The sequence below is a fragment of the Podarcis erhardii genome (assembly GCF_964252035.2).
Source record: "Podarcis erhardii genome assembly, chromosome: 7".
Taxonomy (NCBI): Eukaryota; Metazoa; Chordata; class Lepidosauria; order Squamata; family Lacertidae; genus Podarcis; species Podarcis erhardii.
In genome coordinates this window covers 71,383,929-71,407,827 of record NC_138511.1, presented here as the reverse complement: position 1 = coordinate 71,407,827, position 23,899 = coordinate 71,383,929, and the positions used below count along the sequence as shown (strand labels likewise).

The 23,899-nt window shown below is 46.6% G+C and overlaps 1 protein-coding gene and 1 long non-coding RNA gene across 4 annotated transcripts in view; one reads left to right on the top strand and one right to left on the bottom strand.

Moving 5' to 3' along the window:
- The window catches only part of LOC309346305, a 115,873-nt gene that overhangs the window by 35,420 nt on the left and 56,554 nt on the right, over positions 1-23,899 (bottom strand). The window lies entirely within an intron of this gene.
- Positions 19,109-23,899, top strand: part of NKAIN1 (sodium/potassium transporting ATPase interacting 1) — a gene marked incomplete at its 3' end in the record, with an annotated part of 52,330 nt that continues 47,539 nt past the window's right edge. For 2 of the 3 annotated variants that reach the window (XM_081869758.1, XM_081869759.1), the window contains exon 1: positions 19,111-19,928. In XM_081869758.1, the coding sequence (XP_081725884.1) occupies positions 19,875-19,928 (54 nt within the window). In that variant the 5' untranslated portion in view covers positions 19,111-19,874. Of the gene's footprint in view, positions 19,929-23,899 lie in introns of all 3 variants that reach the window. The other variant, XR_014158391.1, reaches the window with a different exon arrangement.

Sequence of the window (23,899 nt, the reverse complement as noted above, 5' to 3'; positions counted from 1 at the left end):
TTATTAGGAATTTAGGAATCTGCCCTATACAGAGTCAGAACATTGGACTATGTTGCTCAGTATTTTCCACCTTGGATCTGCTGGGATTTGAACCTGCTTGCAGAGTAGATGCTCCACCACTGAGCTATGACCCTTTTCCTTCTCTCTCTCTCTCTCTCTCTCTCTCTGTGCCTTGCTAGCATCTTACTGTAGATATTGTAGAGCGGGGAAAAGTACAGAAAAGGGGAATCAAAATGAAAAAGGAGTTGGAGCAGTTCCCCTGTGAGGAGAGGTTACATTAATATGAGCTTTGAAAAGCACACAGAGCTGAAAAGGGAAATCTGTTACTTTTTCCAACTTCCACCTCCAGATCTATGCACTTTTTGAGAGACAGAAACATACTGTAAGCACTCTAGCCAACTCAAGACCAAGAGGGCAGGGCAGGGGGTGGGGGAGGCCCAGAGGCTTTAGGACAGAAGGGTAAAGACCTTTGGACCCAATGTCAAAACCCTTATTGGCATATCCTCCAACATTTCTCTAATAAAAATTGTTGTTGCTGTTTAGTCGTTTAGTCGTGTCCGACTCTTCGTGTCTCCATGGACCAGAGCATGCCAGGCACTCCTGTCTTCCACTGCCTCCCGCAGTTTGGTCAAACTCATGCTGGTAGCTTCGAGAACACTGTCCAACCATTTTGTCCTCTGTTGTCCCCTTCTCCTTGTGCCCTAATGAAAATAGGGACCACCTATTCAATAATAATAATAATAATAATCTCCCACCCATCTGACTGGATTGCCCCAGACACTCTGGGCGGCTTCCAAAATGTATAAAAATATAATAAAACATTAAACATTAAAACATTAAAACAAATGTACAGCTTTGCCTTCAGGTGTCTTCTAAAGATTGTATAGTTACCTTATCTCCTTGGATCGGGGGCTGCATAACTCCATACCCTCCAACATTTCTCCAATGAAAATAGGGACGTCCTAAGGAAAAATTGGGGCATGCCAGGATCAGATCAGAAACCGGGGTGGCTTCTGTAAATCTGGGAGAGTTCCTGGAAAATAGGGACACTTGGAGGGTCTGTATTGGTTCTGATGGTTATAGAGTAGACTGTGCATCTCTCTCTCTCTCTCTCTCTCTCTCTCTCTCTCACACACACACACACACTGTTATTTATGTAGTGAATGTATGAAACACTTTAAAAAGTAATGGCAAAATTTCAGCTTCCAGTATGGGGAGCCATTTTAACATGACTTCCCTGAATAACATGGGAATGCCATGCATTAGTTTAGCGCTGGGGCAATTGTGGGAGATGGAGTGTGGAGCTGATAAAAGGAGGGTTAGACTATTTGCTTATCATTTCAGTTCTTGAAGGATTTCTAAACAGTGTTCCTTTTCCCCCTTATCAAACCCTCCAGGGGACCACCGGCTCCTCAGCATAACGGGCCCCCTTCTTCCCCATCTTCTAGTTTCTCTGTTTTCAAATGCAGCTTCTTCTTTCTCCGGCTTGGAGTGGAGGGAGGGGGGTGGAATCTAGGAGGCAGCAGACTGGGAGCAGAGAGATATGCTTTGGCTGTCATCCTAAACAGCAGCCCAGGAAATCTCCAAGGCATTACAGCAGCAAACTGTTCGGTGCGTAATCCTGGAGCAAAGAAAATTGTTTTCTTAAACAGCTTTATTCTTTGAAAGGAGGCATTTGCTTAAGAGATTTTCCGCTATAAATTAAATCTGTCCAGGGATCTACATAAAAACCGTCTGTGTCGCATAGAGATGCCTCTTGAAGAGGCAGCCTGGGCTTATCTGCTTGCTACTTGAAGAACTTCATGTCAATTTGGCCTCCCATGAGGCACCTCCCTCCACAAGGCCAGCTGGACTCGGGCTCCCATGTGCCCTGCAAGACCAGCTTGCATCATCTCTGCCTGACGAATGCACTCCTCAGATGGGGCACTTCTGAAAACACTGCATGCCCCAGACCTCTGCTAAGTTTGTACAGGAGGAATGGAGTTTCAAGCTGAATTAAAATGCAGAGAGGTCTCTTTTCTTCTTCTTTTTCTCTTTTTTCTGGTCCCCTTAACATTTTATTACTATTATTTTTATATATAGATTTTAATTGGGTTTTTCAAATTAAAGTTTTTCAAACACATATCCAACATAAAAATAAGAATCTCCTGGACTTCCCTCTTCCCCTTTGTGGATCCTATTGTTAGTCATTTCCTCCTGCATCTTCTATAATAATCCAAACCTTTTACCTCTCCATTATATCCAAAATTCACCACGAAACTACAAGTGTTATTCCAATCCTACTAATGGTTTTAACTGTTTACAATGGTTTTTAGGATAAATTATAAATTTCCCCCATTCCTTATTGCGATTTTGGTCTTCCCGATTTCTGATTCTTCCGGTCAGTTTTGCCATTTCGGCATAATCCATGAATTTAACCTGCCACTCTTCTCTGGTAGGACCTTTATCTTCTTTCCATCACTGAGCTAATAATATCTGTGTGGGCAGCGAGGTCCTTTTCTTTTGCCATGTTTCAAATTGCCTTTGCATACCATTGTACATAGCAGCATGGTGACATGCTACCTTTCCAAGTCGCCTGCTTTCTGTCCACACCAGTGGGTGGAAAAGGATGTGAAAGTTTGCGCACGGCTTATGTTTTCAAATCAAATCGAAGGTGGTTGTAATGTGCGGGGGACATAGACAGAACTATTCATCCTGGCTTTCAATTTGAACTTAGCCTGATCTTTTATTCCCCTTCCTTCCCTCCCCCTCCCCTTTTTATGAAGATTACCCGCTCTGGGATCCCACAGCTAATTCTCCCCTGGTCTCCTTGCTGGCCCAAATAGGGCTAATTTAGCCAGCTTGCCCTGGTGATCATCTAATGTTTATTGGATGGATTTCCCCCCTAAATTGATTTTTGATTTTATTGTAATTTATGTTTTATATCATATTTTATGCTGTTTTTTTGTAGCATCAATTTAGTGTTTTAAATTTGTTGTTAGCCGCCCTGAGCCCAGTTTTCTGAACCGGGGAAGGCGGGGTATAAATAAAAAATTATTATTATTTATTATTATCCAAACACAGTATTTCTCTAGAAACTGCAAGGTAGATGGGAATTGTGGTTAATATCATGTACACAGCCAGTGGCAGAACATATTCCCGGACTGCCCAGGGCGGGCACGCTCCCAAGGGGTGTGTGGCGCAGAGGGTGCCTCCCATAGGGGCGGAGCAAGACATGAAGGCGGAGCAAGCCACCCATGGCAGACATTCGGCGCGCCACCTGTCCGTGACTCCCAAGCTTTCCTCAAGCTGTCAAAACGAAGGGGGAAGGGGGGAATGCTGTCAGCAAAGTGGCACAGCTCCCCCGCTTACCCTGATGGCTCAGGGTAGGCTTGGGAATTGCAGGCGGGCGGGCGGTGCACCGAACGTCGCCCCCCCCCCTCAGCGTGGGCACCCAGGGCGGTCCACCCCTGCCCCCCTTCCTACGTCCTGTACACAGCTTCACTAACTGAAGGGGAGAGCACACCAGAGGCAACACAAACACTTGTTGTGTTCACAGCCTTAGTGTTGCAGCTGCAGCCCTCTGGAAGCAATGACCGTCTGAAATGAGGCAGGCACCAAACATCAACATATTTAAGAATCTACTGGAGGCTTTAAAAATGGATCTGTTCAATAAGGCTTTCGCTGAGGTAGGGCTCCATCTTCCACTGCAACTTGCTATGTTGCAGTTAAGATAATTTTGGACCATAAACGTGTTGACCTCCTGCCCACTCTCCTTGCGAAGAACAGCTGAACTGTCTTGTTTGTCTGGCCTGGATGTGTTTAATCATTATGGAGAAAGCGCTCCCAGCAGAGATGCTCCATCCATCAGGAAAACTCAGACCAATCGATATGCCCTGCCCTTTGGAGCTTGTCTGGCCATTCAGCTCAATCAGCATCCTTGTCTCCCTAGCCGAGAGGCCTCGTCACCTAACAATAATTACACATGGTCACTCGTTAACTCTGTGCCTGTTTTGAATTATCTGAAGTACGTCGCTCCAGTTAGCTCTGAAGACTTGGTGCCATTGACCTGTAAGTGGGCAGCTCTTAACTCAAGAGCATGCAGAGTGGCTGTACAAACTGCAGGGCCACTGTATGGTGAAGTCCACATCTCCGAGCTCCACAGTGATGATGGCAGATCCTCCTATTCCTGGGAGTCTTGGCATGATGCCCTCCCAACGTGGCTGGGGTACAATTCCCATCAGCCTCAGTCCGAATGGACAATGGTCCAGAATGATGAGAACTGAGAGCCCAGCAAGATCTGGACGGAAGCTCTGTTCCATACTGTTACGGTAAGGTAAAGGTAAAGGGACCCCTGACCATTAGGTCCAGTCGTGAACGACTCTGGGGTTGTGGCGCTCATCTCGCTTTATTGGCCGAGGGAGACGGCGTACAGCTTCCGGGTCATGTGGCCAGCATGACTAAGCCACTTCTGGCAAACCAGAGTAGCGCATGGAAACGCCGTTTACCTTCCCGCCGGAGTGGTACCTATTTATCTACTTGCACTTTGATGTGCTTTCGAACTGCTAGGTTGGCAGGAGCAGGGACCGAGCAACAGGAGCTCACCCCGTCGCGGGGATTCGAACCACCGACCTTCTGACGGGCAAGCCCTAAGCTCTGTGGTTTAACCCACTGCACCACCCATGTCCCATTCCTCAATTCTCCTAAAAAGCCACAGGAACTGCAATGACACACCATGCCTAGTTATGCTGAGCTAACAGAGTGTGGTAAAAATTTAGGTAGCTCCTGTGCAAAGGAACATTGGAAGCTGTAATATAGAAACTCAGACCATTGATTCATTGAGTGCTGTTGGGCTCATGTCCAGCTTTCCGTCTTCCCATCCACATCTGGTTGGCCGCTGTGGGTTCAGGATGCTGTTTGCAGACATTCTCCCAGGCTTTTGATGAAAACTCATCAGCATTTTCGTGTGATTTTTTTTCTTAGTGCACACATTTGGGTGTGCAATTATACACAAAATAATCAATTTCTTGCAGTATTTTCACCAGTACATGCATTTCTGCTAGCATACACATTGCTTGACTTCCTTGGCTGGAGAACAACATTGCAAAATTCGGAGACATGCGACTTTTCCTTTTGATTCACTCATCATTGCCTTAAAGCGCAAATGAGACGGATTCGCCTTTCAGTGTGAACTGAGTCATCCCTAGTTTGCCTCAATGAGTTGTTTGCAGCATCTCGGCAGCCCACAAGGAATACAAATTCACATTTAAAAAACAAATAAATGCCTGTTGTCTAGTGCAGAGGCTGAGCTAAAGAGGGTGGGAGGGATGACAGATGGCCATGTCCCCCTTTTGACTACCCCCCTGAAATCACCCCATCTAAATCTGGCTCGTTTCAAACTAGTGTTGACAACCCTCCTGAGCAACATAGAAATGAATCTGCGACCCAAACAAGAGGGGTTTATTTAGCTGCTGTTGTAAAACAGCAATCGAGTCTTCAAATCCACACTGAATGCTCCAAGGAGATGGGCTGGGGGGCGGGGGGGGGGGGCAGTGGACAGTCCATCAACATTAGTCCCAGAAGATCCACCACAGGTTATGGGTACTAGACAAGCTGGGTTTTTATTTTTATTTTTTGTCTGGCGGTTCCTTGAAATTAAACACCTGTCAAATGGGGAAGATATTCCACCCCACTGCTAAGGGAAAGAGCACCTCCATGCTGAAGATATTTGACAGATGGGAGGCTGTGCAGATGTCATTGCCCAGAGATCTGATAATGGATAAATACAAAGCAAACATTAGCACATCCCAAGCATCAAGATGTTCTGGGGACAACTCCTGGGAGAGCATGCCTCTAAGTCCCCGTGAAATCAGGTTGGCAGCTTATGAAAGATGCAAGACGACTTGCATGCAAGCCTCACACTAACATCCGCCCACTCCAAAACAATAACCAAAGCATAGGAAATCAAATCCCGGTCCTAGTCTGCAGCTAGTTTGGAAATTAACAATGGGTGGTAGGTATTTGTTTGTTTGTCTCTTTACAGTATTTAATCCCCCGCCTGCCTGTCCATCTAGATTCACGAGGCAGCTTAACAACAATGTAAAGTAGAGTTTGGTCCCAAAGGCACAACGGGTGATAGTGAACTGAACATAAGAAGAGTCTGATGGATCAGGCCAACGGCCCATCTAGTCCAGCATCCTGTTCTCACAGTGGCCAGCCCAGTGCCTGTGGGAAACCCCTAAGCAGGATTTGAGCGTGACAGCACGCTCCCCTCCTAGAATACTGTGTCTAATTCTAGGCACCTCAACTTAAGAAGGATGGACAAATTAACTGGAAAAATTAGATTCCAAAGAGATCATAAGTTTTTAGAGGACTGGGGAAAATTTAGAGAATATTTGAAAACTGTATGTGAGGAATACACAACGCTAGCGTGTTTTAAAGAAGCTTTGTGAAAAAAATAAGGAATATTGCAAGAATGTAAATGAGGATAGAAAAATTGTATTTAAAGGCGATACTAAAATTAAGGAATGTGAAGATAGAAATTTAACTACAGATGATTGTCAGAGAAGTTGAGGGAGGTCCAATAAGTTAAAATATGTGATGGGAAAATTTGTATGATTGGAGATTTTATGGAAAAATTTAATTAAAAAAATTAAAAAAAGAAGGATGCTGACAAGCTGGAACGTGTGCAGAGGAGGGAAACCAATATAATCAAGAGCCAGGAAACCAAGCCAAGCCTTATGAGGAATGGTTGAGGGAGCTGGATATGTTTAGCCTGGAAAAGAGGAGACTGAGAGCAGATATGTCAGCCATCCTCAGATATCTTGAGGGCTGTCACATGGACAAGGGAACAAACTTGTTTTCACCTGCTCTGGAGGGTAGGACTCGAACCAATGGCTTCAAGTTACAAGAAAAAAGATTCTGACTAAATATCAGGGAAAGCTTTCTGACAGTAAGACCTGTTTGACAGTGGACTCTCCTTCCTTGGAGGTTTTTAAGCAGAGGTTGGGTGGTCATCTGTCATGGATGCTTTAGCTGATATTCCTGCATTGCAGGGGGTTGGACTAGATGACCCCTGGGGTTCCTTCCAACTCTACAATTCTATGATTGTATGATCCTGTGGCTTCCAGCAACTGGTATTCAGAAGCATCCCTGCCTCCGGTTGTGGAAGCAGAGCACAGCCATCATGGCTAATAGCTATTGATAGCCCTCTCTGCCATGAAACTACATCATACTCAGAATGTCCATTGACTTCTATGTGTTTACTCTGAGTCATGACTAGCAATGGATATTGTTCAATGGGTTGGATTAAGGTGATGTTATTTGCACTTATGACCCATTGAAAATTACGGGACTCACTGAAAGTACTCAAGACGGTGTGTTTGTGATCATGATCTCCACCCCTTTCCTTGGGTCAATATTGCCAAGTGCCTCATCTCCTAGCTGCTTTTACCGGAGGCAAATGGGTGTTGCTTTGAAGGCAGAAGCTCCTCTTTCCTATCCCTTGTGGCTCCCCCTAACCCCATTCATCGCTTACCCAGCTTGATAGAGCATGGCTGCACATTATTCTCAACAGCTGCTGTACTGTCGCTGAGATAATGGATAGGGGCCTTTCATGCTCCCCTAAGATTTCCCAGGTATCAAAGGGATTATGGAATTTCCCAGTTCCTTTTAATTGCTTTCATCTCCAGCTCACATTCAAGTGGCAGGCTCATTTGCATATGTTTACTCCATGCCGGCTTGTGACACAGACCAAAATAAATATCTCTCTGCAGCCATGGTAACCCAAATGGCTGGCTCCCCATCTCAGGTCTCTGTTCCTCAACACAATAAACCAAGATGATTGTTTCATCTTCGGAAAGACTATGTAATAATGCCGGAACCGAGTGCCTGAGTTAGTGAAGCTAGCAGTTCCTGACTACGGATGGACCAGTGCTTTGTTAGCTGGATACAGACCGTTAAGCTGAGACTAAATCCTGAGGGTGTTGTCTCCGCATTCAGGAATTAGGCAGAAGTCCTGTTATAGATGAGGCTGCAATCCTCTTGAAATAAGATGTAGATAGTCGGGGCAGAGACTGGTCCTAGGTCCCTCATTGTCTCTGGAGGAGCAAATAGTCTCAATGAAAAGGAGTGCTTTTAAGCAGCTGCAGCTGGACATGGATAGCCTTGCCACAGTGGTCCATGTACTGGTAACCTGCCAGATTACTGTAATGCACTTTATATAGGGCTGCCCTTGAAGATCTTCTTCTTCTTCTTCTTCTTCTTCTTCTTCTTCTTCTTTCTATCCTGCTCATCTGACTGGGTTGCCCCAGTCACTCTGAGCAGCTTCCAACATAATATACAAAAACACAACAGCAACAACAGCAGAACAGAACACCACACATTAAAACATCTTGAAGTTTCAGCTTGTGCAAAATGCAGCTGCTCTCTTCTTGAGTGGACCAGCTTATCAGTACCATACAATGCCTGAAAGAGTTTCATTGGCAGCCAGTATTGACCAAATGAATGTATTTGTGGTGGCTTATAAAGGTGACATGTGCCCTGCAGTTCTGCCGGGACTGGGACTGGGTTGACCAGCTCTAACACAGAAGGAAGAAACAGGGAGGGCTTGAGAGTCAGTGTGGCATAGTGGTTAGAGTGTTGGACCAGGACCTAGGAGACCAGGGTTCAAATCCCCACTCAGCCATGAATGAAGCTCAGCATACCTCGCAGCATTGTCATAAGGATGAAAATGAGGAGGAAGAGAACCATGTACACCAGCCTGAGTTCCTTGGAGGAAAGGTGGGATAGAAATGCAATATCTGGGTTGGAGGAGGTGGGAAGGGGGAGTAGAGATGCCAGCTTCCCAACCACGACCTTCCTGCAGAGTGGGAAGCCTCAGTGGTGGCCAGGGAAGACTTTGATCAGCTAAGTGGAGAGGCTGAATAGAAGGCAGCAGAGGCTGAATAGGAGCCCAGGCAGGAGGATGCAGCCTTGTTGCCTAGAACCAGGTGCCACCTTCACAGCTGGGAGCTTACTATTCCTCCCTCTTCTATTTCTTCCTCTTGTCAGAGCAGGCCAACCCAAGCCCAACTGTGACAGCTCCCCGGGGTTCATGACAACCAGCCCTCCTATTTTATTTTGGTGGAACTCTACTCATGCTTTTAGCTTGGTTCTTATTGTGCCCTGCCCTCGGATGGATTGGCAAGGAAGAGTGGGTTAAAATAGCCCTACTCTTAAATAAATAAGTGCATACCCAACACCTATAGGCTTTTTGCTTCTCTGCAGAGCTCATCGGAAAGTGTAGCGTAATCCATTCATTTTGCTCATCGTCTGGAACAGCTGCCTACAAAATCCAGGGCTTTTCCTCCCAAGGCTCCATAGGATAATCAATTAGCGGAGCCAAATGCATTGTGGCCTTAGTACACCCTGAAATAGAACACACAATTGACACTTGAGTCGATGGATTAGTCGTTGGGATATCCCAGTTGATTAAATCCTCCAGAGAATCACTCTCTTCTCACGCAGATCATTTAACTCTGACTTTCTCAGAGTAAGCTCTCAAAGCAATGCATCTCCCAAGTTTAAAATACATGTAGTCATTTGTTTCTTAGCAGGCTGTAAGATTTTTATTGAGTCCTCAGATCAATAAATGATAAAGCTTTCCAGTTTTCCCATGTTGGCTGTACAGTAGCTGTACAGAAGATTTTAAGCCTGAGACTGTGTCTGTGGAGGTTGTTCCACCATGAACTTCCAGGCAGCAACCGAGGGATGAAGTACACAGGCCAGCAGATCCAAGATTCTTCTTCTTTGACGATCACTCGTAGCCGAGTAAGATTGTCTTCCATAAGCACGGTTTTAACAATGAGTCCATAAGTGACTGTGGAGGCCAATTCTGGATCCACACGTCCTTCCACAGTGGGGACATAGGTTTCTGGGTGACATGGTGAGGGTTTGCCAGGCGTGCCTTCTTCTTAGCACATTTCTCACTTTCATCCTGAGCATCTTCAAAGCCCATGATACCTTTGGTAAAGGCTGTTCTCCAACTGGAGTGTTCACAGGCCAGTGTTTCCCAGTTGTATCCAGGAGTGTGGATTTCCCCAACCTGTTGTCCTCCAGATGTTTTGGATACATCTTTCAACAGCTCCAGCCAGCATGGGCTGTGCTCAGGAATGAAGGGAGTTGTAGATCAAAAAATCTGGAGGGCACCTGTTCAGAGAAGGTCATACTAATTCATGGAACACTAGCTGAATCACGATCCTGACCATCCTTATGACCCCTGGCCTTCTGACATGAGTATGGTATGTTCTCTGACATGTGGTTAAGTGTCTGCTGTACCACTGAGAACAAGGTTTGGTTCAGCCTCACTGCCATCACTGTTTATTGCACTTGTGCAATGTTGCACTTGTGTAATGACAATAAAGAATCTATCTATCTATCTATTTCATTTTGATTTATGTAACTAAATGTGTGCCCTGCTTAATGGTAAAAAGCCTATATGCACTTTATACAAAATATACATTAAAAGTGTCAATGAAGGCCAGGTGTTCAAAGCAAGTTGATCTATTAAAAATAAAAACAAAATCAGCACACATCTGTCAGGGGTAAGGGATTCTTGATTCCTCAAGGAAATTTTATATACAGTCGTACCTTGGTTTTCGAATGCCCTGGAATTTGGACGTTTTGGCTCCTGAATCCCGCAAACCCGGAAGTAAGTGTTCCAGTTTGTGAATGCTGTTTGGAAGCTGAACGTCTGATGCAGTTTCCGCACCTTCCAACTCAGTGCAGGAAGCTCCTGTAGTCAATTGGAAGCTGCGCCTTAATTCTCGAACATTTTCAAGCGTACTGTGCCTCTGAAACTCCATTTCCCCAAGATGCAGGGTCAGACCCACCATTAAGAAGTCCTCTCTGGTGAGGAATGCTGGGGGCACATAGTGGCAGTGAGGACAGGGTTATGGCTTTCCCCTAAGGAAGCTGGTTGCTCTCAGATGCTGTCTCATAAGTAAGATTCAACTTGGGGGTGGGGACATCATTGGTTTATTTTTTGTTTTTATTGTGTGTTTTGGGTTTTTTATCTTGTATTTTTATGTTGTGAACTGCCCTGAGATCTACAAATGAAGAGTGACATACAAATTTATCAACAGCAGCAGGGGCGGCTTAAGGTGAAGTCCTTTTAACCAGTCAGCCAGTTCCTCTAGAGCAGTGTTCCCCAACCTTGGGTCTCTAGCTGTTTTTGGACTACAACTCCCATCATCCCTCGCTAGCAAGACCAGTGGTCAAGGATGATGGGAATTGTAGTCCGAAAACAGCTGGAGACCCAAGGTTGGGGAACACTGCTCTAGAGGGTTGGAGTCTCCCACTTGGTAGGTCTGGTCAGCATATATTAAGTTGGCTGTAGCTCTTTGCAGAGACAACTTCTTTTGGCTCAGTCGGGCTCCTTGGAGCTGTCCAAGGTCCTGAATGCTCTCCGCTTGACCAGACCCTGCCTGTTCACTGCCTACTGCCTCAATCTCCACACAACTGGGCAAGGTATATGTAATTTTAGACAATATTCTACTCCCTTTTGTCCTAGATTATCGTTTTACCATTTCCATGCCAACTGCTTTGGAGTTTTGCCACAAGACTCAGTTGCCTCTTTGTCTTGAGGCATTTTAGGACATTTGAAGGAAGGAATATGCTGATTAAGCAAAACTGAGGCTCAGCCAGTGGGTACATGTGTTCTCTTCAGTCATTGGAGGTCAGTAATGCTAGATGCAGAGTACACAGGGTCTAAGTAGGCTGAACAATTAACAGAGAAGAATGAAGCATGAATGCAGGAAGACTTTACATTGGTCTTGTTTCCCTGCAAACCTTATTGCTCTCCCTGCCGCCGCCCCCCCCCCCCCAGGAATAACATATGGAGCCAGATTAACTTACCTTGTTCCGCTAGCAGAAGGCAGAGGAAGGGCTCTCACTAGTACAACGGGGTTGTCCCCCTCCCCCCCCACAAGTATCCCCCAAATCCTCTCTGGAGGGTTGGGAATTCTCCTGGAACAGCATGCTGCGGGAGAAGAGGGAAGGTGGTTCCGTCGGACAAGCAGAAATGCATGCACTAACTGAATGATCTCCTTAGCACTACACTGAATTCCACCCACTGTTTTGAACTGAGCAATAAGGAGCTTTCCTGGAGGCACTTAAGAAAACACACTAAGAGAATGCTAGAGATTTATGGTGTCTTTAGGAGAAGCTCAGGCTGAGCAAGTCTCATGGGGCTGCAGAATTCTCATGGGGCTTGCATCGAATGCACATAATGCAAACTAGACCAAATACAACTTTCTGACCCTCTACTGTGCCTTGAACTGCTAGTGTGTAAAGCCATGGATGGCTCAGAACAGGGGTGGGAAATCTGTAGCTCACATGCCAAGCTTGGCCCTCCAGGCCCAAAAGGCTATATTGGGCAATTCACATCCACCTGCCCCACAGCCGACATCATACAGATAAAGGCAGGGCTTGCCAAAAGCCAGACAACCAGCTGGTTGTTGGGAACCTTTGGAGCACTGCACAGAGCAGGGACCCAGCGCTAAGCAGGATTGCTCCTCCTTCATCTTAGCCAATGCTGGTCCTCCTTGGTCTAGGCATGCCAGAAAGCTCCATGCAGAGAGCTCTTTCACACACCCGAGCTCAACACTGTGCAGGAATTCCTCTCCCCCAATAGTTAATATAAAGGGAAAGTGATCCTGCTTGAGCCAGGTGTGCCAAAGAGATCCTGCCCACCTGTCAACAAGCCTGATCCTTACAAGGATCTGGTCCATGGAGCCAAAGAAGAAGAAGAAGAAGAAGAAGAAGAAGAAGAAGAAGAAGAGGAAGAGGAAGAAGAAGAAAGAAAGAAAGAAAGAAAGAAAGAAAGAAAGAAAGAAAGAAAGAAAGAAAGAAAGAAAAGCACCTCACCTTTGGCCTAGGACCAGGTAACCTGAATGTCTTGTCCTTTGTATGCCGACCAAATCTCTGTGGTCATTGGAAGAAGCCCTCCTGACCATCCCGCATTTAGATTATATTTCTTTAGTTTGTACGTGTGCTAAGGCTTTTAGTGTGGCCGCAGCTGCCATTTGGAACACTATTCCTACTGAACTCAAACCAACACCTACAATTCTGATCTCTCATCTCTTATTGAAAATGTTTTTCTTTGCCCATCATTTTTTTAGAGAATTGATTTGTTGGTAATGAATTCTGCATTTTATGATTTTATAATTGTGTGATGTTCCAAGGGTTTTATTGTACACCATGTGCTTTTTAAAAAAAGAGGTATTAAACAATGCCTGGAGGAATTTATTACATTGAAATATATTTCATAGAAGCATCGATTTTGCGTGCATAGGTACTGGGGCATCTGGAAGCCTTGTATTCCCTTATCTTTTATGATTTGTGTACTTAGATGGTCACTGTATCTGCAACGTGGTGGTGGTCTATCATTATTGCGGTTATGTATATCTTCTTATAAATCAATAAAACAAAACAAATGTCAGGTTCAGGATGAACAAATCAGTTTTGATTTTAGGCAGGTGGGTGTGACTGGCATTCCACTGACCTGCCCATTATCTCCATTACTGCACCCATTATTTCCATCAATGACCCGGCCATTAAAACTTTTCTACATTGCATAATGATGCAGCAGCGTCCAGCATAATATAGCTTTTACTTGACCTCCATTACTGGTGGTCTAAAATAAGTGGCCAGCTGGCAGCTGAGTGCACAATAATCAGAACAAGGCAACATCCAGATTCTAGACATCGACTACACACACTTTGAAACATCAGGCACACACACTTTGACATGCAGCTCCTGTAGAGTCACCCATGGGACAACATTAGCCCTCAGCCTGAAGAAAAGGTTAGCTGTTTTAGAAGATGTGATATATAGATGCTATTCTTCAGATTCACCTCCTCCTTGCCTCCACCTACAGGTTCATTCATTTCTCTTTGTCTGCTATGGGGGTTCAGGTTCCAACTGTGGTTTATCCAGCAGAAGCTGTCCCCAGGAGATGCCTTAGCTTTCAAGATGGAAAGTAGGGCAGTGACTAGGGCAGGTTTTGTGGAGAACAGCCTTGGGAAGAAAGCAATCATGGTGAGGTCTTTCTGCTTTGTAACCTGGGGGAGCAAAACTAATGGGGCAGTCCGAAAACTATAAGGAAGTAAAGCATAAACAATAAGAGTGGAACAGAAAAGAATGACTGAAGACTAGGGTTACCATTGCAGAGCAATGGCCAAGTTACACTAAGAGGACGATTTCTGCATAGAATTTTAATAAAAGGGATTGTGGAAGGAATATCCCCCAAGCACTTGCTCAGTGGTAAAGGATACAATGCAGGATGCAGCTACAGCATCTCTAGCAGATGACCATTTAGCCTCCAGTCAAGAATTGCCCACAACCTCCAAGGGAAGGTCATATACCCCAGTGGTTAAGCATCAGCTTTGCAAACGAAGGCCCTGGGTTCAATCTGTAGCATCTCCAGGTGGGGCTGAGAATGCTCCCTGCCAGTGAGCACAGATGGGACTGAGATAGATATATGGTTTTATTTACCCACATATACAACCTAAGCATATGATGGAGAGGCACACAGCATTAATGTCATGAACTGGCAGGATGACAGGGAGGAGGAAGAGGATCCCAGCGAGGGGTGAAGCCAGGACTGAGACACACTGGGGCAAGGAAGGGATGGGGGAAGGAAGTACTCATAGAGTGACGGAAGATGGGGGGGGTGGAAGTCAGTGCACAGGAACCAGAGAACTAGGATCCATAACCAGAAACAGAGGGGCCTCTGTCTCCACAAACACACAAGGGGCACTCTAGGAGGCTGAGGCAGGCAAGGGCCCACAGCCCAGCTCCCTAGCTGGCCAAGTGGGGCTCGCTAGCTCTGGGAGGAGGGGTGTGATTCCTCAGCTGGAGCTGGCTCAGAACAGGTGAGTGTCACCTGCCTCGTCAAGCCCAGATGCTGCAGTCAGCATACAAAGTACCAAAGGGAAGCAGAGCTGAGATGCTGTGTCTGCTCAACTGCCCATGTTGATGGACCTTGGCTTGGCTGCTCCTGGACCTCTATGGGTTTGACTCTGAACTGTATCCTGACTGCTGGGCTTCAGGCTTAGCTTACTTGGACTGACCCTGGACTGTGTTTCATGACCTTTGGACTTTGCTTGTATGGCTTGACTTTGAACTTTGGACTTGACATACTGACTTGCCACCATGTAGGCCACCTCATGAGAAGAGAAGACTCCCTGGAAAAGACCCTGATGTTGGGAAAGATGGAGGGCACAAGGAGAAGGGGACGACAGAGGACGAGATGGTTGGATAGTGTTCTTGAAGCGACCAGCATGAGTTTGACCAAACTGTGGGAGGCAGTGGAAGACAGGAGTGCCTGGTGTGCTCTGGTCCATGGGGTCACGAAAAAGAGTCGGACACGACTAAACAACAACAACAGGCCAGCGGCTCAGGGCAATTTACATCACAAAAGATTGTGCTTCTCCATTAGTCATGGATTTGGGTCCAGCACAGAGCTTGGATCCATCTCCATATTGCCCCCCCCCCCAGCTCACCAGCTAGGCAGTGGTGGGGGGGGGCGGTGGGGATGGGGACAGGGACAGGACAATGTCAGATAGTTGTAGCAATTGCTACACCTCTTTGAAGTGCTGATGGGAGCACTTAACTGCCCAGTTATCTGAACAAAGGCATCCATCTGGCAGGTTCCACTGCAACTAGATTCCAATCCTTACTGGATACAGGATCAGTGCCTAGAAGGGATCCAAGAACTGACCCTCCCCACCAAATGACTCTCAGTGCCAGGACTGACTTTGCATGTGCGAAATCTGAAGCAGGCTGGGCGAGACACCAACACTACACACACACACACACCCTTGACTGTACTGATGAGAAGGCGATGGCACTGAAAATGCGACTGTGGGCACATTTGTGTTCTGTGTCTCTCACACACTTACTTTCATTTCAGCCTGTCATTATTCACTTCCACAGCCATCATTACCGCGAAGTGGTATAATTGTTTTTGCATGCATTGGAAGATAATAAAATTCCTTCTCTCCTCTTTCCTCCAGCCGCACGGTAGATCAGTTTCCACACTTTGGCCATAAACATACTGCCTTATTCCATGGATAAGCAACCTAAGGCCCGGGGGCCGGATCCGGCCAAATCACCTTCTAAATACGGCCTGCGGACAGTCCAGGAATCAGCGTGTTTTTACATGAGTAGAATGTGTCCTTTTATTTAAAATGCATCTCTGGGTTATTTGTGGGGGATAGGAATTCATTCTCCCCCCCCCCAAAAAAAATAGTCTGGTCCCCCCCACAAGGTCTGAGGGACAGTGGACCAGCCCCCTGCTGAAAAGTTTGCTGACCCCTGCCTTATTCTCTCCCAAGTCCCGACTGGTTTGCTAGACTTGAATCAAAGTGCAAATACTTTATGTAGCAGGAAGATTTATACCCCATCTCCCCATGAATCATGCCCGCAGTAGCTAACAGCAATAATGAATGCAAATTAATAAATAAAACAACAGAAGTGGTCCAAATTGAAATAACTTGTCGTGCTAGCAGAACCCATCACAAGGACTCCTGCTAGCGCAATAGAGCTTTCCTCCTTCCCTATCCACTCGCAGTGCCTTCCTCAAATCCACTCTGGAGGAACAAGACAACCCCCATAACACCACACAGGAGGAAGCATTCCATGATCAGAAAAGCTCCTTCCTGAAATAGCAACAAAGAATGCATATTTTAAAACCCCAACAGCAACAATACACCAAAATTTTAAAAATGAGAGTGTTGGAAGCAGGGGGAGGTTGCTATTCAGACCTTTGATGGAGATCATACTTCCTTCCACCTCTGGCAGAGATGTGGTAGGTGGCTTTGTGACAGTGAGATTAAATGGTCCCTTTTGGATCACTGGACTACAGAACCATATGCCTCAGGACTCTCTGGCTACTAACCCTGATGGCTGTGTTCTAACCTCCGCAGCAGAAGGCAGTATGATTCTGAATACCAGTTGCTGAAAACTTCAGGAGAGGCAAGTGTTGTTGTGCTTAGGTCCTGCCTGTGGGCTTCCCCCAGTTCTCTGACTGAGCACTGTAAGAACAGGCTGCCGGACTAGATAGATCAGCAGGCTCTTCTTGCATTCTTATGGCAGCTTTAGTTAGCCTCTCTCCTTCAGAGGCCAGGTAAAAAGCCATATCGTTTTAGCACATCTGATGGCTGAATTCCTATTCCTTGGCTATATTGTGGTGGTGGTGGGGAGCTCTGCTGTTCCACTTTTAAAGAAACACGATGTTCTGAACATCTCACATTTGTTCCTTTTTAAAAAATTATTGTGTACCAGATGCCCAGGTGAGACAGAGAAATGGGGCATACATTTTTAACAGACAGGTGCCTAGAGTCATGCTTCGACCACTTTCCTTAATGCTGTTCAAGTTTTAATTCCTCTGTAGCAACTGTGGGATCTCTCACGTAAATCATTGTCCCCACAACCATGGCAGGGCCAATGAACCAATTCCAGGGTTTCCTTTCATGCTCTTTCCATCATGCTGGAGAATGACTGGCCTCGCATGACCTATGCAGGGCCTGGCAAAGGTGTCAGAATGATCCCTCGTCAGAGATTCATGGGTGCTCTTAGTTTCCAGAATTCTCTTGATGACCTTGCAGCCCTTCCTGTGTTTTGTGTTGAAGAGTGCAAGGATGGAAGAGGCAGAAGACTCCAGCCAGCCCAGACCCAGGTGAACAACGTGTCCCAAAGCCTCTTGTTATGGCTGTAACAGCTATAAGAAAAATGTTTTTTCTCCAGTGCTGTCAACATCTGCACCATACCATCCAAAGCTAGATGGGACAGTGGTCTGACTCGCAACATGGGACAGCTCTTCCCAGAGATCTGTTTCCTTAGTTCTAGCCTTGATGGCTTCTGTTGGACCAGCATGGCCAGTGCTCAGCAGTGATGGGAGTTGTAGGACAACAACATTGTTCTTCATTCCTGAAGATAGATTTGGAAGGGGTAGTTGTGCTGGTCTGTAACAGCGAAAGCAAGAGCACAAGAGTGTTATTATGCCAAAGGTCTCTATCTAATCCTGAATGCTATTTCCCACAGTGGTCCATGGGAAGCCTGCAAGCAGAGGGTTGTGATACTTTAAAAGCCAACAAATCTATGATATGAACTGTTGTTGACTAGAGCCCATGTCACCAGAAGCTGTTTATCTATTCATTTCAGTTTATCTCACAGGGCGCCTGTTAGAAAATGCTAAAGAACTTCTGTCAACATCACTTTGCTCCTTCACATTGCTTTCCCTCCTTACTTATCTTGATGTGTTCTGGAGAACTTAAAATGTTGCACCTGAAGTGCTGACAGTTTGGTTGGTCAACTACATTGTATTGTCCAAAGGTGGCTTTTTGAATTGCATTCATTGGTTATATTTATATCCTCCCATTTTCCAAGACTCTCCATTCTTATTTATGATCAAGCAAGGTTACTCTTGCTTTCCAGGTCCAGACGCCAAGAGGCAGCTTACTGATCCAATTGGCAACGCAGGAAAATGAAAGTAGCCACAGGAACTAGCTAAAGGGTGGAGTCTTTGTTCCAACTCAGGTAATGTATGATGGATGTAAAGTGCTCTGACTTTTTAGATATATAATCAGGGCTTTTTTCAGCCAGAACTCAGTTTCAGCACCTCTCAGGTGGGCGCCATTGCCATCCTAAGAGAATGAGGGAGGTGATCATGGTGAGTTCTGACATCTCTTTTTCTAGAAAAATAGCGCTGTATATTTTAAAAATATATGAATAAGTAATTAAATAATAACAGACAATATTAACTCTGTACTTGCTAGTTACTGTACATGGGCAGACAGATAAATAAATGTATAAGTTAGACCCTAGTTAGTTACTACTTGAGGGTGTTCCTTGGAAAGAGAAATGGGGAGATGGATCACACATAAACACCACAACAACTTTACGCACACGCTTCCCATCACCCAGTGTTTCCTGTTAGAGCCCAGCTACAAAGCTTGTAGGAGGGGGCGGGGGCTTGGTTGGGTAATAAAGGACATCCCTATTCTTTATTGGACGGCGGGAGGGAGGAGGTGGGGCGGCCCTTCAGGTGGTGGGGCTAGAATCTCTCGGCTCTCCACGCCCAGAGCTCAGCCAGAGAGCCACGTGGTTGCGGGGGTGCGGGGGGTGGGGTGCGGGTGGTTTGTATTATTCCTGCCGCTTTCGATTGTCTTTTCCCGACGGCGCGGATTCTCCCTTCTTTTTCCTGTTTCCTCTTTTTTTTAAACGCCGCTTTTCAGTGTTACTCTTTTGCAAGGGGGAATCGTGGGTGTGTCTTGAGGCGAGGAGGGCAAACAATGGCGAGGAGGGCTCGTTGAGAGCGCGCCGGGAGAGGATCTCCTCGCTCCTGCACTCCCACCCCATGTAAAATTGGGCAAAGCCCGGACGGCTCGTGTTGTCCACCCCGAGCCGCCCCCTCCTCTCCACCCCCTCCCCTCTCGGGAGATGGAGGGCGAGCTCTGATCCAAGAGGGAGCAAAGGCGCGCACGCCTAGCCGCGCGCATTACAATGGAGCAAGGGGCTTACAGCTTCCAGCAGCCTCGGAAGTGCTGCGCTGGGCGAAGATAAAACGCCCCTTTGGATCGCATTATCTTTTTTGTGGGGGGCTGCTGTTTTGGAAACTCGAAGGCTGGCCCCAGACAAAAGGCGTCGGCGTCGGGGAGGCTCGCCAAGGCGCAGGGAAGGAGAAGGCTCGGCCGTTTTGGTTTTGAAGCGCAATGGCCGAGGATGGCTGCCGGCTGCTGCTTTCGGGCGCCCTCTGAGTGAGGTTGTCACTGGCAACGGGAGGCCGAGGGCTGCTGCTGCTGCCGCTTCTGCTGCAACCGGACTAAGGCGGCTTCCGCGCCAGCGCGGCCATGGGCAAATGCAACGGGCGCTGCACGCTGGTGGGCTTCTGCTGCCTGCAACTGGTAAGGCGGAGCGAGGGCGGCCCCTTCTCCTTCGCCCTCCCCACTCTCGCTCCTCTATTGTGCTACCTTCTCGGTGTTTGTGCGTGATCGCTGCTTCCTCTTTGGGTGGGTGACCTTGCTTCCAAGCCCCCCTGGGCCGGCGGTGGGGAGGTTGACGGGGGGGCTGGCCAGGGCGGAAAGTATTTCCTCCAGCCCACCCCCTATGCCCTGTTTTGTAGAGATGTGGGCTGGAGAGGGCGCTGCTGGAGGTTCAAGAGTGGGGCGAAGGGGTCGTCTGCTTGCCAAGGATGGTGATGTGGGTGGGGCGTTAGGGTTCCTTGTTTCAGGGAACTTGTGGGTTTCCTACAGTTTTGCCCGCCTTCTCAGGCAACTCGTCCTCCAAAGCGGCTCGCGCCAATCCAAAAGAGGGAGGCTTTGCCATCGGGTTTACAAACGAAAAAAGTCAAGGCACTGGCAGAGTGGAGGCAAAAGGCAAAAGAGAGAGCTCAAACTTTAACTAGCTTTGGAGTGGATGAGGAAATGCAAGCATCGCACACAGAAGCAGTCATTTAAAAAGTCGATTCCGGTGTGTTTCATGGGGCTTTGCTCCTTACAGGGGAAGATGTCTTGCACTAAGACAGACCAATTAGTCCATCTAGCTCAGTATTGTCTGCCCTGATTGGCAGTGGCTGCCCCAAGTTTTCTGGCAGGAGCCTTTCCCAATCCTTCCTGGAGATCAAACCTGGGACCTTCTGTATGCAAAGCAGATGCTCTACCAGTAAGCTGTGACCTTTCCCCTACTAAGTGTGTTTTAGGATTGCTGGTGGCAGGTCGTCACAGTGAAGGTGGGCAGGAAAAGAATAGCTCAAGTTTTGGATCTAGGATAGGGAAAAGTCTGCTCAGTAGAATGACATAACGCCTCTCTTTCCCCCTTCCACCTTTATGTTGTTTTACTAGATCTATCTAGCTCAGCACTATCTCCAGAAGTTCTGCTGGATGCGTATGAGAAGCTCCTAACCAGATGCAGATGAGGACAGGACTCCTGCACCTTTAGTTGTTGCCATTCCCTCTTTTCTGTAATTATTAAGCCCCGTCCTCCTTTGCATCTGACCACCCTGCTCCCCCCTCATTTTGTGGTTGGCCAAAGATCCATCCTGGATCTTGGGACCAGAGGAAAGAAGTGGGACTGGAAATAATGGATGCTTCAGGAATCAGGACGCATAACAGAAATGGAGATGGGTTTCTAAGAAAAATAAACAAATAAGCTTGGTTATGTGTTATGGACACAAACTTGCATTCCTCCATTTACCCACACCTGCTTCCCCTTCCCCTGTTGTCTTGCCTGTGTTTTAATTTTAGATAGCACAGAATTTTACAAAGTACAGGCAGATAGGTGTGCAATCTAAGTAATGGATAATAAAGTTAACAGAGGGAGAAAAGGTTCCCCATGAAATTCAGACTTAACCGAGTCTTGGTTAGTGCAAGAAACCAGGAAATATCCCAACAATATTTGCCAAGCAATGCAAATAGATGGCTTTTAAAATACAAGCCCATTTAAATTATTTTATTAAAAACATTCCCAGGGCAATGTTAAAACAGCCACACAGCCTACAAGCAAACGAACAAAAGGAGTGCTTGGGTCGATTATGTTTCTAGAAAGGCTGATCTTCCTATTTATACAGGAATTACAGGGGTTAATGCCTCTGCAAAAGTGGAATGCTGTGATTTCATGCTTCTATTATGGGGAATATCAATGAGACTTGGGTAATGTCGATATTGTGTAACGTTGATATTGCCTGGAAGCCAGATGTAAAGTTAAAAAGCAAAGCAGCAACAAGAGATCCAACAAAAGGTGTATTGCTATTTGTACTTCAGTTTTTCATGAGAGTTCTTTAGTTCTTCCTCATGCAAAATACATTCGCTGCCTGGCCTGTCTTGATCAGTGCTCAGGTTTACATGAGACAATTTGCTTCGAAAAATTGTATGGGAGTGCATAACACTTGGCACGTATCTGTATTGCCAGTTGCCAATTGTATTTATCCTACTTTTCCAGCTCAGGTCAGCATATATGTTATCTCCTCTATGATTTTATCTTCATAATGGCCCTGCAAGATTGGTTAGGCTGAGAGAGAGTCACCTGGTTTGTGCGTAATGCTACAGCTTAGTCTGCGTTGACGGACATGAGAGAGTGATCCCTCTTCCAGCACAGCCGCAAGACACAGCATGCAAGCATTTGCTCCTCTTTCCAGCTAGCCGTGGTTACTGTTCATGTCTGATTTGTGCTTAGTGTTAACTGTGGTTTAGTGAAACGTGTCAAGAATCGTTCACTGTGGTTTGAAGTTGTCTTGGGTCATTGTGCGCACGGTGGCAACAGTTTATCTGGGTGTGAACATGAGTCTCCACATTTAGCTGGAAACAAAAGTGAAAGCCAATGATCTCCTTGTGGCTGTGCCCAAAGAAGAGAGAGAAACAGACGAGCCCAAGGCTTGTCTGCACATGTTGCTAATCCAGGGCTGTAGAACCCTTTATTATTATTATTTCATGGGCCACAAGATGGTGATGGGTGAGGCCAAAACCCAAAGTGCATGGAGCAACATGCATCTCTCCACCCTCCCTCTCCCTCTGCCATCCTCTCTCTCCTTCTACTCTTGATCTTCCTCCCTGCTCAGCTGACTACAGGGGAAGGGAAGATCACTCTTGCCAGAGGTCTGAACTAATGGCTTGCAGAGGGCTCCCCACTCTTGCTTCCATTGTTCCACCCATTTTGGATTTTCTGTCTGCTTCCTCCTCCTGCAACTCCTGCCCCCTTTCTCTCCCTTTGCCCCCCCCCCCCAAATATGCTGCAGGCTGCATGCAGTTCTTGAGCCACAGGTTTCCCCCCCTCATGGTTACAACTTTTTCAAGGGCCACATTCCCTTGTGGGAAACCTCCTGAAGGTTACACAATGGGGCCAGGTGCAAATGTAGACAGGGCAATGGATGCATGTTTTAGCTTTGCGCAACAGGTTACATTCCAAGCATGCAGAAGTCGGGTCCCTTCCAACTCTACAATTCTATGTTTCTAAGTCAGAGATTCCCAGGGATAACACACACACACCCTGCCGGTCCTCCTTCCAGGAAAGAGGTATTATCGCAGTTCAATGACACATTCCGTCTAGACCAGAAGCACTCAAGGGTGTGGCCTGTGTAATGGGGTGTGGCCTATCAGAGTCCCAAAAGGTTTGGGAAGCCACATTTGACCCCCAGGCCTGAAGTTTCCAACCCCTGGTATAGTGTTCACATGTGAATGACAGGCTAAAGGTTACCTACAGCCTTCATGGCCAAGTGGAGTCTTACAACCAGTTTTCCCTGGTTGCAGCGCAGTTCTCTAGCTGTTACACCATCCTGTCTTTTGAAAAAGAGAGCCTGTGAAAGGTTTTATAGCTGTTTTGGGCTGGAGTGGATCTGTCCAAGTATGCTTTGCATCTGCTGCCTTTCAATGTATGCACCCAGGGAAACTATTACAGAGTGAAATCTGCACTAGTGAACAGAGACAGCCCTGTGGATAGCTCAGTCGGTAGAATGTGAGACTCTTAATCTCAGGGTCGTGGGTTTGAGCCCCACATTGGGCAAAAGTTTCCTGCATTTTAGGGGGTTGTACTAGATGAACCTCGTGGTCCCTTCCAACTTTACATTTCTATGATACTGTGAGGCACTTTTAAGCTTGTGGAGCCCATTCCTGCAACCGTATGAGGACTGAGGCAGGGAGGAGGAGACTCTATCAGCACCTTCCCCCATCATTAGTAAACGTATGAAAGAGAAATTGTGAACAGCTCTTTGTGCTGAAACTTGCTTGTAGAGTATGTTTCAACACTTTGCAGGGAGATTAAAACTGCAGCCCTAAGTAAATTTGCTTGGAAGCAATTCCACTTTAAGCTGGTGCATTAGTAAATATGGTTAGAGTCGAGTTGCACAACTTGCTCTGGGCATAGAGAAAATTATTGCTGCTGGGTA